General features: G+C 32.2%; 1 protein-coding gene across 2 annotated transcripts in view; it reads left to right on the forward strand.

Annotated features, from left to right (window-relative positions):
* Positions 1-14684, forward strand: part of LOC145292945 (uncharacterized) — a 140815-nt gene that overhangs the window by 108146 nt on the left and 17985 nt on the right. For both annotated transcript variants that reach the window (XM_080139120.1, XM_080139121.1), the window contains 2 exons: positions 6961-7140; positions 10663-10857. In XM_080139120.1, the coding sequence (XP_079995246.1) occupies positions 6961-7140; positions 10663-10857 (375 nt within the window). The remainder of the gene's footprint in view (positions 1-6960; positions 7141-10662; positions 10858-14684) is intronic.

The following is a 14684-nucleotide window of genomic DNA, read 5'->3' on the forward strand; positions in this document are numbered from 1 at the left end:
TAAATTGAAGTGTTCATTAGCCAATGGTCATGCTTTACTTAGACAAAAGTTTGGCTTATATATACTTCCTATTCTATTGTTCTATTTTATATTGTTCTGATGATGCACTTTTTTTGTGGATGCATTTGATTAATATTTGAGCTCATTTTAACATGTGCATATTTGCAGTAGTTATTTTATTTTTTTATTAATACTAATTTTGTTTTATTTTTCTTACATGTTGTTATCCTAGAGTAAAGTTTATTCTGTGTATACAGTTGCTTGTTATTTCACTGCAACAGTTTAATAGGTTTTGGGGGCTTTTAATATTTAGAATTTCTAATTTCTCATCAAAATATCATCTACACAGGTCATCAAAATTTCTACATGTACTGGTCTGTCATATTTTTCCACTGGACTGTTGGCAAATTCTTATTTTCTTGAGCAATAGGTCGCTAGTGTTGTTTTTATTCTATTTTTTTTTGTTGTTATTGACTGTGCTTTTATGGTCGTAATATCTGGTTTTAAAGTCTATGCAAATATTCTGGTTTGATAAACAATGGTTTTGGTTATGCATTTATTTTGTAGCAGACAAAGTACACATAACGCAACATGTGGCCGCAGCCAAGATTGAACTCACTACACGAATTTGTAATCTAATTCAAATCTTGTCTGTAGCTGGATACTTGATATTTTGCTAGGGTTATCGAGGGTATTTTTTAGCGTGATGCCATCACTAGATAGGTTGCCTACCATGGCTTAAGATAAGCCCATCTACCCTCGAAAGAAAGATAGACAGCATCAGTTTCCCAACCTGGTATTTTACCTTGCAGTACATACAGTGCACGAGTTTAACAGTAAAATTTTTTCTCTTCAATATTAACTTTTATATTTCTTATATATTCTATATTTCTGTTTGAATGATTACTATTTTTAATGCTTATAGTTTTGTTATTCTTAGTGTTATTTTTATTGTTGCTCTATTAATCATATTTGACGCATTTTATTAATTTTTTTTTTTTTCTAGTATTTTGTTATTATATGCTTTTATCATCTAGGTTTTGACAGAAACTATAGAACAGTTTTACGTTATTTTTATTGGAAATTTTGTGGAAAAATCACTTACAGGGAAATTTTTTTTGATGCGATTTAAGAAATTTCCTGCCAAGTTAAATTTTTAGCATCTGATTATAGGATTATATTCCATTTTCTTCTATTTTTAATGTCATTATAAATATTGATGGTCTGTTGCTTATATTTAATTTTGATATTATACGTAATCTATATATCTATAAAAGTGAAAATGTCTGTCTGTCTGTCTATCTGTCTGTTTGTGTGCATTTCCCTACACAATAAATCTGTCAATTTTCAGTCTATAGACTCGAAATTTGATATACAGGATAGTGAGATTTGGGAAAATCTTTGTAATCAGTTTTTGACCAAAAATTTAGCTGTTAAGGTGTTAAAGTTCAACGATTTGACCTTTGAGAACTCTACCAAATCCTCCGCCAATTTTCGGTCTAAACACTTGAAATTTTGGATATAGGTTTCTTGGACAGGGATCTAACATAATAACTTGATTTGAGCCCAAAACAATAAATTTTAAGGGGTCATAATAGGGGTCAAAGTTTTAAAAAAATTGACCTCTGCGGTCTCTACGAAATTACTCAGACAATTTCTGGTCTAAACATTTGAAATTTTACATAAAGGGTATTAAGAGATAGGGCAAGCTTTTTAATCGGTTTGGGTCGAAAATTTGAGCTACAAATATATAAATCTATCTATGTATCTTTGCATGTCTGTTTAAAACTTTCGAGAGAGGCGACGGATTTTTACAAGATTAGTATCGTTTTGAAGCTCGACCCTTCAGACAACAAATACCGAAAAATTGGCTATAAACATTAATTTCTTCACCCTCAACTGGGCACTTTTCTACAGGGAGGGGTCGCTTTTTTTCGCCAATATTTTCGAAAGTCATCCCCTCTTTTCGATTGTCTGGCCTTAATTTAAACCTATGTCACTTCTGGTTTGGCGGTGGTCGTAACAGCAAAGACGTCACGTTTCCCCCCCCCCTTCTTTTCCCCCTTCGCAGTATGGGTCTGCCTGCCTACTACCATTTTTTTTTTTTTTTGCTCAACACACACCTCCAAACATCCGGGCAATGCCGGGCACCCATGCTAGTATATATATATATATATATATATATATATATATATTTTTTTTTTTTTTTTTTTTTTTTTTTTTTTGAAGTATTGGAATTGAAAAAATTTGTGGATATTTTTCCGATGCCTAAAACGATTCTTTTAATTATTTTGATTTATTTGCTTTTTGTTTAGAATTTCATTTTCCATGGCTCGTATTAATGATGAAATGAAAAATATTTATTGATTTTAATCAATCAGTAAAACTAAAATTTACAGATCAACCTCTGCAAGTGTATTTTTAAGTTTGTAAAAATATATGCACATATTACATGGGGTTTTGGCAGTAATTCCCCTCTCACCCCCTCTCACCCCAATTAACTTTATATTTAGAAATTTTAATAGAGTCGGAATTAATAATTATATAGGAATCAGGAATTCATTCAGAAGAAGTCTTACAATAAAAACCAAACGTCGATGAACACAACTTGGTTTGTTCCTTTTTATCTCTCTGTCTCTCTCTCTCTCTGTCTCTCTCTACACACACACACATATATATATATATATATATATATATATATATATATATATATATATATATATATAAAAATAAAAATTACATTTAAATTTACCAAAATGATCCAAGATGGTAAAATTAAAGTATATTATAAATATTAAAGAATTAATATTTATAAAATTATCTCAGCCAGATGTAAAAGCTCGATAAAACCAAATAGGAAATAGAGCTTATAATATGAGCAAACAGTTAATAAAATATGTTAAAAAACACTTTGAAATGAGTTAAAAACATATTTAATGGAAACACTAGATAAATGGATAGTCCTTAATCCGCGGAGTTTCGAAGAAATACTTTCCTTCTCATCAGAGGGTAGGAATTAGCAAAATATATATATATAAAATAAAGGAGTTGTTTGGGAAGTCGACTGTCTGACATCCTTACCACATGACCACTCCATCTCAGTCTATGTTTGATAACTCCACAAACGCTTGTCCAACTTTCCAAAAGCATCACTTGCCTTGCTGATCCGTAACGATACCTCGTCATCCAGAGCATCGGTCATGCTTAGTGTGCTACTCAGGTATACAAACTTAGTGACAACCGCTATCTTCGACCTATAGACATAAATTGATGGTTCATAGTATGGCAAGCTAGGCACAGGCTGATACACTAAAACAGTTTTTTTTTCAGACTGATAGTCCCCCAATGTGCTGCAGGCAAACAGCAAAGTCGTCCACAAGATGCAAAAAAAAAAAAAAAAAGCTCCAACCATTTTAAACGCTGACCTGTTGGATTTGTTTTTTTCATCTGATTTTTATGTTTATTTAGTTGTAAAGTAATATGTGAAGATTGTCATCATTGTCTGCTCTCGGAGCGTGAGTTTTGTGTACAAAAATTTTGTTTATATATATATATATATATATATATATATATATATATATATATATATATATATATATATATATACTAGCAAAAGTACCCGTCGTTGACTGGGTTCAAAAACAGCCTACAGAAAATGGACTCTGATTTATGAAAGTATGATAGGTTATGAAAAGGAAGGGTTGTAAAGAGATAGCTTCGAATTTGGGGGTATCAAAACCAAAGCAAAATATGATGAAAGTAAAAATAAAATAGATAACCCCCATAATTTATTATACTATACCTGTTCACACTGAAACAGTTATCACAATATTCTGTGGATCTATATTAAAAAACCTTGTTAAACTTTGTGACATATTTCCATTCTATGGAGGTCAGGCGCGAACGAACACCCAATGATTTTATTATACCATATTTCTTCAAACTGAAACATAATTATCAAAGTATACTTACGCAGATAGATATGAAAAGTCTTTATTAAAATGTGTGCCTATTTCCATTTTATGGAGGCCAGGCGCGAACGCAGACCCCATAATTTTATTATACCAGCCCTATTTAAGTTAAAACATACTTATCAAAGTATTATTATGTACATCTATATCAAAAACACTTGTAAACGTTTTTTTTTGTTTTTTTTTTATTTCCATACTTTGTGGACCAGGCGCGAAAGCAGACCCCACAATTTTAATGAACCACCGTTCTGTCAGATCAAACATACCCATTCCTGTGTCTCGATACATCTTCTATCATTATATGTAATCAGTTTTTTTTCATGTCAACCATATAGGAGCCTATTCGTGACCAGACACACACACACATACATTCAGCTATATTATGTGTGTGTGTGTGTGTGTGTGTGTGTGTGTGCGTGTGTGTGTGTGTGTGTGTGTGTGTGTATACAATCTGAAAAACCCGACATTTCACGCAAAAAATGCATAATAAAAAAGATTGTGTTTGAATTTTTTGGCAAGATAAATATGAGTTTTTTATGAATTATTTCCAAGTAAATTATTAAGTTAAAGTCTTAAGATAATGAATTAATAATATAAATATACTTAACTGTTGCTAAAAAAAAAAAAAAAAGGTAATAATCATCCAAAAATGTGCCAGCTGTAGCAACGAGGTTTGTTTATCAATACCAAATAAAATATGGCGGCAAAATTCAAAAAAGTATGAAAGCACATAAAAACTTCTACAGGCGTATCTAAAAATGGCGTCTGGTGATTGGAGGGAGACAGGGGAAGGGACAAACTGACTGGTTTTCTTTTCCTTTTTTCAGAGTCGTGCATCCATACATATCTATAGTGAACGCTTGTATAATTTTGACTATTTTTTAATTTAATTATTTTTGTGTATTCCTGCTTTTAAATTTTTTCAATTTTATTTTATTTTTCAAAATTATATAAAAATTATGTTACGTTGATGATTACACGATCATCCATGCAATGAAAATATTAGAATATTACATATAATAAAAGAAGAAATATTTTTTGAAATTAAAACTTTTTTGTGTGAAAATATTAAATAAACTTAATTCAATGGTAATATCATTAGTTCGAAGAATGAATTTTTCTTTGGATAATATCAATTTTGTTAATACAAACTTTAGGGGCATTTTTCGTAATGTTCCTGAAAAAATTATTTTATTTATTTATTATTTATTTATTTATTATTTTATTTTATTTATTCATTTATTTATTGGTAATTGTTACAGTTTACGATACTTTATTTTCATTTAAAAAAAAGCAAAAATAAATCCATTATTTTTTTTTACTACTGAAAGCCATAACTTTAGTAAAGGTGTTTTTTTGTTTAAAAAAAATAATACATTTCCACTAAGATTCAAATAAAAATAATGAGTTCATTATATTCCGTGATCATTATTTGATAAATACTGAAAAATTCATTAAAATTGGTTAATTTCCTGATTTTTGGTGAATTTTTAAGTTAAGGGAGGGGTCAAAATGTTTATACATTTTGAACAGTGGCCATTCATTTTGCACGTACCTACTATTACCAAAGGCAACAAATATTACTTTTCTACCTATCTGTCTAGTTTTATTTTGTGTTTTAAAGTGTCTTTATTGCATTTTAATAATTCGTCCAAATCCGATCGCGTGAGAGTTACATTTTCAACATGTCTGAACCAGACATCTCTGGAGTTTTCTTTATGGGTTTTTCGTATTTTGTGTGAAAAGAAAACAAAAAAGTAAATATACAAGGGCTAACTGGCCCAAACGCATTAAAATTTACTTTTCTTCCTAATTGAAAGGGGAAAAGTACAAAAAAAAAGTTATCAGACTTCAGAGATATTCAGCGAACGTCTGTCAGCCATCTTTGATTTTCAGTCTAATCTTCTATATATATAAAAGCCAAACGTCTGTGTGTATGTATGTATGTTTGTTTGTAACGCTAAAACTTTTGAAAGACGGAACCAAACTTGACAAATTTGGTATCATATCGAAGCCCCATCACCCGGATGACAAATATCGAAATTTCACGTCAAACGGACCACTAGAAGTTGGTCAACTGATCAGTTATCTTCGAGGGGGGGCCCCCAAAAAACCTGTCATTATCTCTATATATAAAAGACAAATGTTTGTTTGTAACGCTAAAACTTGAGATGAAAGATTCCTCTCCCCTAAGAATAAAACATATGTTCAATATCTGCTTTTGTTTTTTCATTGTTTATACGGTCCCGAGCAACGCCGGGTAGCCCTGCTAGTCTCCTATAAATCTCACCTGTCTGTTTAAATGGTTTAAATGTATGTATGTATGTATGCCTTAAACTTTCGACAGAGGCAACGGATTTTCACGAGATTGGTATCATTTTGAAGCTCAATCCATTGGACAACAAATATCGAAAAATTGGCTAAGGACATTAATTCCTTCACCCTCAACTGGGCACTTTTCTACAAGGAGGGGTCACTTTTTTTTCGCCAATATTTTTGAAAGTCATTCCCTCTTTTCGATTGACTAGTTTTAATTTAAACTTTCGCCACTTCCTGTTTGGCGATGGACACAACAGCAAAGACATCATTTTTTTTTTTTCACATTCTTTTCCTCCTTCGTGGTACAGGTTTGAGCCTGCCTGCCTACTACCACTTTTTTTTTTTTTTTTTGCTCAACACACACCTCCAAACACCCGGGCAATGCCGGACACCTAGGCTAGTGTAATATATTCAACCAAACTTTTTAATTGAAATAATAATGATTAAAAAAAAAAAAAAAAACGCTTTAAAATACATGACTTAAAAAAAAAAACAACAAATCAACTTCCAATTTTATTAATGCAGAGATTATCTGTATCTATCCAGCGTTGCACAGAAGTTTTGTTTCTTTTATTTATTATCGAATTACTTTTTAAGTAGGATTTTGAAAGTTAAAGTTTTTTTTTCTTTTCTTTTTCCTTTTATTTATTTATTTTCTTTTTCTTTGCAGCTTTCTTGGTATGCGTCGAGAAGGAGAAGAGGTCTCCATTTTTATGCAATACGTGACGGGTGGCTCTATTGCTCAACTTCTTGCCAGGTTTGGTCCGTTAGATGAGCCAGTGTTTTGCACATACACTCAACAGATACTTGAAGGCGTCAAGTATCTTCATGACAAAAATGTGATTCACAGGTGAGTGCAATGAATTCGAAAGGTCAAAAGAAGGAGAAAGTATTTGTGTATTTGTTGAGTGAATTTTTTTATATGATCCACTCCAGCAACAAAGACAACCATCTTGGTACCAGGCAATTTTGGTCTCCAAGCAAACAAAAAGGGCAATATTGCATCAGAGAAAGCACTAGAAATGGTTCTCTACAAAACAAAAATTCCATACCAAGACTTCAAGATACCTGTCCCATCACTGCAATGTCACATCCAAGTATTTTGATGGTATGTGCTCCGATGAACTCTCAGCACTTGTGCCCCCTCGACGTATATACTCTCAACTAATCCTATACTTACTTAGCATAGGTAACATAAACGCCTGGCCTTCTGAGCCGGGACGTTTTGAAATCAATTAGGTTTGGTCAATGTGGGGGAAACCCTTCATATCAAACAATTGCTATTTATTTGGACACTGTCAGAGTGCCCCCTTTTTGGGGGAGCTGGTTTCCCCCCACCCCCACATTAAGAAACAACTGTGTCTAATTTGCTTTCATGGCGAAGCAAATAAATACTTACTCCCAACTAATCCAACAAGCAGCAAAATTCCACCTCTTCACTGTTGAGGTCCCTAGATGCCAGAAAGCCTCCAATCGCTTCTTCCCTCAAACTGTTAAACTTTTGGAATTCACTCCTTGTTTCCTGCTTTCATGACTGTACGAACTTGCTGAAGTGTTAATGTAATATGAACAGATATCTAGTTGCTCAACTCCCCACAGTCCCCCATTAGACATGATCCCAAATATCAGCCCTTTACATTCCAAGTGGCAATATGCCTTGTTTGGAGTGAAAAAGAGTAAAAACAAAAAAAAAAATCAGAAAAACTACATATCAACCCAATAGCAGGACATGTGGAATCTTTTTCCAAAGAATAAACTACATTGCATGATGCCTATTATCAAAGAATAGCAACCAGAATGCGGAAGACCGAAGAGGGAGGAGAAGAATACGAATCGGTCATGCTCACTTCTCATTCATACCTTCTGAAGGAAGAAGAACTTCCAAAATGCGTACTTTACCAGCCACCCTTCACCTTTGAACACATACTCATTTCTTGTAAAGATCTCAAACAAGACAAAAATACAAAATCAACAATACACGGATGATCTGTTGTTTAACAAAGTTCACATATAAAATATATTAAAGAGTTTCTACTCTGATTTTTTTCTTCAAACTTGCCTTTAGAATTATTTTTCTCTCCCCTGTTTCCCCAACATGCAGTAATTTAAATGTAATGTGAACAAATATCTTGCTGCTCAACTCCCCACACAGATTGGTCTCCTACAATCTGGCCACTACCTCAGTAACACCTGATACTTCAGTAGCAATGCGCTTTGTTAAAAGCAAAAAAAGCATCATTATGCCCTTTTTGTTATTATTTTTTTAATTATTTTTGTTATTATTATTTTTTATTATTATTTTTGTTATTATTATTTTATTTTTTGTTATTATTTTTGTTATTATTATTTTTGTTATTATTATTTTTGTTATTTTTTTGTTATTATTTTTTATTATTATTTTTATTATTATTTTTGTTATTATTTTATTATTATTATTATTATCTTATTATTATTAATATTGTTATTATTTTTGTTATCATTATTTTTATTATTATTATTTTTGTTATTTTTTTATTATTATTTTTGTTATTTTTTTATTATTTTTGTTATTTGTACTCACTTGGTGTTTCGCACATTTCATCATCATAATAATGGCATAATCACGTTGACACATCTGTTCTCGTTAGATCACCAAAGTTAAGCAATGTTGAACCTCGTCAATACCAGATGGGTGACCATTTGAGAATACTAGGCACTGTATGTAAGAGGACATCGACACCTCCCTGCAAGAGCTGCAAAAAACCTAACATCGTCATCTCCCCTTGATGAGGATATATACATGTGACTGGAGACAGCTTATGAATTTCATACTCCCATGGAACTTCCTCCTTTCGAGGAAATTGATTCAACCCGCCGAGGTTGAGATAATTCACTGACAACAACCGATGGTGTTCCTTAAAGTCCGGGTGACAAATCTCTTTTAATAACCTTTGCAAATGACTTTGCATTATCGCAATAGCCGTTTACCATTGATTTCTTATTAGCAACGACCATTGGTCTTCACTGGGATTTAAGTGGCAATAAGCTTCCTAAAGGCCCCAGTACTCTCTGCACTCTTCCAGTTAAAGTTTGATTAATTCTCTCTCTCCACGGTCTTTCCATCTGCCTTGACCTTTCATAGCTATTTCTTGATACTTTCCTTACTTATACTTATAATGTGTTTTGCAGTTTCCGTTCTCTTCGATTTATTATTATTGTTCTTATTTACTTGCCTCCCCACGAGGGCAGAGTTAGACACAAGGTCGGTTTTTAATGTGGGGAAAATCCAGCTCCCCCAAAAGGGGCACTCTGGATAGGAACAAAAATAAAAATTGTCTTAGTCTAAAACGATTTCTCCTCCATTCACCGAGGACAGAAAAAGTGAAGTGTAGTATCAGAACAGATACTACACTGTGATCTTAGCCCGAGATTGTTATTATTAATATTGTTATTATTATTGGCTCACAAGGAACTTTCACACAGGTCATCAAAGATCTCTCCTTGAAAACAGCCTGTGGTGTTGCCTGGAAGCTGAGTGACAACAAGTCTCCCTAGATTTCCAGTATTTTCCACCTCTTTCGATAGTATTTGCAAATAAATTTGCATTATCACAACAGCTGCATGCCATTGATTTCTCGTTGGCATGGGGGGTATCAATAGCAAGCAGCTGTTGCTTTATTATTATTGTTATTATTATTATTGTTATTGTTGTTATTATTATTATTATGTACTCACTAGGAGTTCACTCTGATCATTATCAGAGGTTACTCACTGATAATAACCGATGGTGTTTCCTGGAGTTTGGGTAACAACAAGTCTCCTCAGATTTTCAGTACTTTCCACCTCTTTCGATAACCTTTGCTGCTTACCATTCATTTATTACTCACTAGTAGTTCTCACAGACCATCATCAGAGATTACTTATTGACAACAATCTGTGGTGTTCCCTGAAATCTGAATGACAACAAGTCTCTCCACCTCGTTCGATAACCTTCATAAATGAATTTGCGTTATCACAGCATCTGGTCTCCTTGCTTGGATGGGTTAAATTGTTTGTACGTCCATATACCATAGGATTTTATTCTTTCTGCTTTCAAATATTGTTATCGGTTTGTGACCATTTGTCTTGGTGTTCAAGATTCAGTTGTTTGCCTTCTTCTTATTATTATCATAATTTTCTCTACAACAGATAGTCTTGTTACATCTTTGTGCATGTATCTGTTAATGTACACCTGCAAATTGATGTGATTATTACATGCGCAAAGGTGACCTTAATTCTAATATTTTAACTTCTAATGGAATTTTCCACTTTCTTCTTACTCTAGCCTTATTTGGAAAATTCTGCACTTAACATTATGCATCTATACATTGTAGAATTACTTTTCTTGTTGCAGGGATATAAAGGGCGGCAATGTAATGCTGATGCCAAACAGCACAATCAAACTCGTCGACTTTGGTTGCGCCAAACGTTTGTGCTATACTTTGAATAAGAATTCACTTTGTAATCCAACCTCCCTCCAAGGCACGCCATATTGGATGGCACCTGAAGTCGTCCAGGAAACGGGACATGGTAAAAAATCTGATATATGGTTTGTATAGCTCCTATTTTTTTTTTTATGTCTACTAAGCTCCAACCCCTGTCCCATCACCATAATGTTGCATCTGTGTGCTTGTTTTACTAGTACTTGACCGGAACGAGCTCTGACGAACTTGCTGCATTTGTGCCCCTCAACTTTAACACCCTCAACAAACCCGGCAAGCAGCAAAATCACACACCATTACTGTAACACTATAACAAGATGCAAAAAATTAAATGTAATGTAAATAAGCATCTTGCTGCACAACTCCCTACTTAGGATGTTTCTATAAATCTGATCCACAGTAACTCCTTACTTGTTTGGGGTGAATTGAAGCAAAAGAAAACAAAAAATTCTGAAGTCGACTAAATTGCTTACAGGGGGAGGGGGTCATCACAGGTGGTCTAAATGGATATGACTGACTGAATTGGCTGAGCCTGTGTAATAGCCGCTGTATTGAGTGAAAGAATCACATAAACTCATGTAATACGTTGCCAACGTTGGCTTCCCAGAAAGTGATATCATTCGCCAAAAGTATGCAAAGAGAAAAGATAGATGGTTTAAGACATTTGAGAGAGATGTACATTTTACGGGCTCATCTGAGTCTTCCCCGACCTCTCTAAAAGACGGTCTGTTTTTGTTTTTTTTTCATTTTTCTTAACTTTTTTCTTCTAGGGGATGGGACATCCAACCAGATGTCTGACATTTATCCCTATTTTAGTGAGTCCAACCAAGAGATCTTCTCAGGATTCTTGCCGTCCCTTTCAGTGCAATCGTTTGTATTTCACTTGCACTTGGTTCACCGGGTATGCTTGTTATGTACTTTTTAAAGTTCTTTTTCATAAGCCCAGTTGCTCCTATGATGACTGGTATAATTTAAACGTCTTTTAATTTCCAATTTCGTTTCATATCATACATAAGTCCCTCATACTTTGTTATCTTTTCCCATGTGAGTGTATGAATTAGAACATGTCACAAAATCGTTTTGACAATCATCATGATCTGTTTAACTAGCAACGGTTAAAGAAAAACAGTTACTGTATGTTTTTTTTTAACTAATTAAAATCTATTAAAATGCATTATTTCTGAACAGCTTTTGTCTTTTTCCGAAAAGATAAAACCCTGAATTAAAATCAGAAATAATTTTGTAAAGCATTAAAATCAGAATAATATAATTTTCTATAATTTTTAATAGAATTTTAAATTTTTCCAAAAAAACATATTTGACCCAATTTTGGTAATTTTCACTGAAGACAAAAATAAAATTTAAATGTTTTTTTTAAAAGGTTTTTTTGAATCGATGTATGTAAGAATCAAGTAAACTATTTTTTATGCCTAAGCAAGATATACGATGATTTGCTACAAGAATATGCAAAAATATTAGATTATAAGTACCTGAATTTACAATGCCTCCCCACGGGACAGAGTTAGACACCAGAGGCGTTTTTTATTTAACGTGGAGAAAAGATACAAAAATAAAAATTGTCTCAGTCGTGAAGGACTTCTCCTCCACTGAAAGAGAACGAGAAATTGAAGTGCCGTCTCTGAAGAACAGATACTACACTTTGATCTTAGCAACTTTCGTAAACACATGAACAACACTGCAATGGCGGATTGTAAGATATTTCAAAGTACGGAAGCATAGCTATACCTAAATATTTATTTAAGCATTTCCATAATTTTTTTTTAATTTTAAACCAAACAGGCAAATATCATTTTTTTAATTTATATATATATATATATATATATATATATATATATATATATATATATATATATATATATATATATATATATATATATATAATTGAATTAAATTATAATTCCGAACGCCATTTATGATAAAATGCCTTCAATATTATGTTATTTAGCTTTATATTTTTGTTTGTAGTTCCTATTGACCACCTTACATTGCAACAACATAAACAATAAATTGCAGAAACAATTATTGTAATTTTGGTACTCTTGCATAATTTGACCCGAATTCTCGTGAATTCCCGTCCAGCATGGATCGGGCAAGATCGGCAATCATCGGTGTCAGCCGAGCATTGTTCAAATGTTGAAACGCTAACTCGACTTTTTATTTTATTTATTTCATTTTTTTTTCTGTTGTGCAAAAGCATAGGTACCTCCACGGCGATGTGTAAAACGTCAGTAGTACACATTTTAATGGTGACGTCATCATTTCGTGTGTTTGTGTTAATTTCTATGGATAAGCGTTCGCGTTATAATTATTAATGGAGTAAGGGTTTTTTTGATTTGTTTTTTTGCTATGGATAAAAAATAATATAAAACTTACCTTTTGTAAAACAAATACATTTTTATTAACGAACTACACAGACTAGAGTTAATAAAATAAAATTAATTTTAACGGATTCTGTTGACGCATGTATTTAAAAAATAATATTTTTTACAAGCCTCCGTACATTTTTGAAAAAAAGCGCCAAACATAATAACCACCCTCTATCAATTTAAATAATAAAATCAAAATGAATTTTTTTAAGGTTGATTTTGGATTTACAATTTTTATTATCTCAATAGTCTTATATTCTTTTATATGAATATATTTTTTTATTATTGGAAACCTGTTATTAAAAAAATCCATTTAAACTTCATATCGCATGATATTTGAATTTAATATCATTTAAAGCTTTTTAAAAATATTTATTTTTTAGAATTGTTTTTTTTTTTGTTGTAATTCCAATAATTATATGACTGAGAAAAAAATTATCCAGAAAGTGTTTTTTTTGTTTTTGTTTTTTAAACTTTCTATCGCGTAATATTTGAAATTAATAAAAATAATTATTTTTTAGAATTGTTTTTTTTTTTTGCTGTAATTCGAATAATTATATTACCAAGAAAAAAAATTAGTCAGAAAGTGCTGTTTTCTTTTGTTTTTTTGTTTTTTACATAATATTGAATTTATATCCAATTTTATTTACAATTTTGTGTCTAACTCTGTCCCGTGGGGAGGCATTGTAAATTCAAGTGAAATAAATAACAGTATATAAAAATGACTTTTTTAATTATTTGATCTTTTCAGCTTTAAAAAATGTTGAAACTTATCAACCCATATTTATTTTGCTTTAAACTGTCAGAAATTTAATTTCTACCTTCTTTTCGTCGTTGTCTTTTATCTTTCCTCCCTTCTTTCCTTCTTTAACTTTACGTCTTTTTAACGAGCTGCTGCTGCTGCTGAAAGAATCACGCCACAATTGGTTCTACTAAGAGATACTTTTCCCGCGAAAATTCAACAAGCGAAAGTCAGTTTTGGACAGAGATTCTACGAGGGTAACACTCAAGTTACGAGCTCTGGTCCTACTCAGACATTCAAGTCTTAAAAATAGTAAAAGTTATTTCATTGTTCATAGGAATGAATAATGAGTTTCAGTAAGAGTCGAATCAAGTTGGTTGACTCGAAAAGAAAAGAAAGAATCAATTCTAAGAAGAATTGATCTATAAACTTGACGCACGAGATGCGATTAAATGTCGGCGTGTGGAACCCGAAATGTCTTTCCATGTTGTAACCAGTGAGAATTTCATCTGACAAGAAGGACGAACGAAGGTTTTACCAAACAACATTGAGTTTTCAAATTCAAGGATTATTTTCAAAAGAACTTTCAAGGATTCTGTCACTGAAGTGAGGACAGATCGATTTGAAGTGGCGTGAAGAAAATATATATGTAAAAAAAAAAGGACTCACACATATATATAAAGATAAAAAAAGAAAGGTTAAAAAAAACGAAATCATTGTTTTACGCAGTAAGTTCTCTTATTCTAATTTTCTCTTATTTCTGTACTCTGTCTCTAGTGTTAATTAAGCCTTTAGTGCTTGCCAT

The sequence above is a fragment of the Euprymna scolopes genome, chromosome 14, assembly GCF_053919585.1.
Source record: "Euprymna scolopes isolate OS-2025 chromosome 14, ASM5391958v1, whole genome shotgun sequence".
Classification (NCBI taxonomy): Eukaryota; Metazoa; Mollusca; class Cephalopoda; order Sepiida; family Sepiolidae; genus Euprymna; species Euprymna scolopes.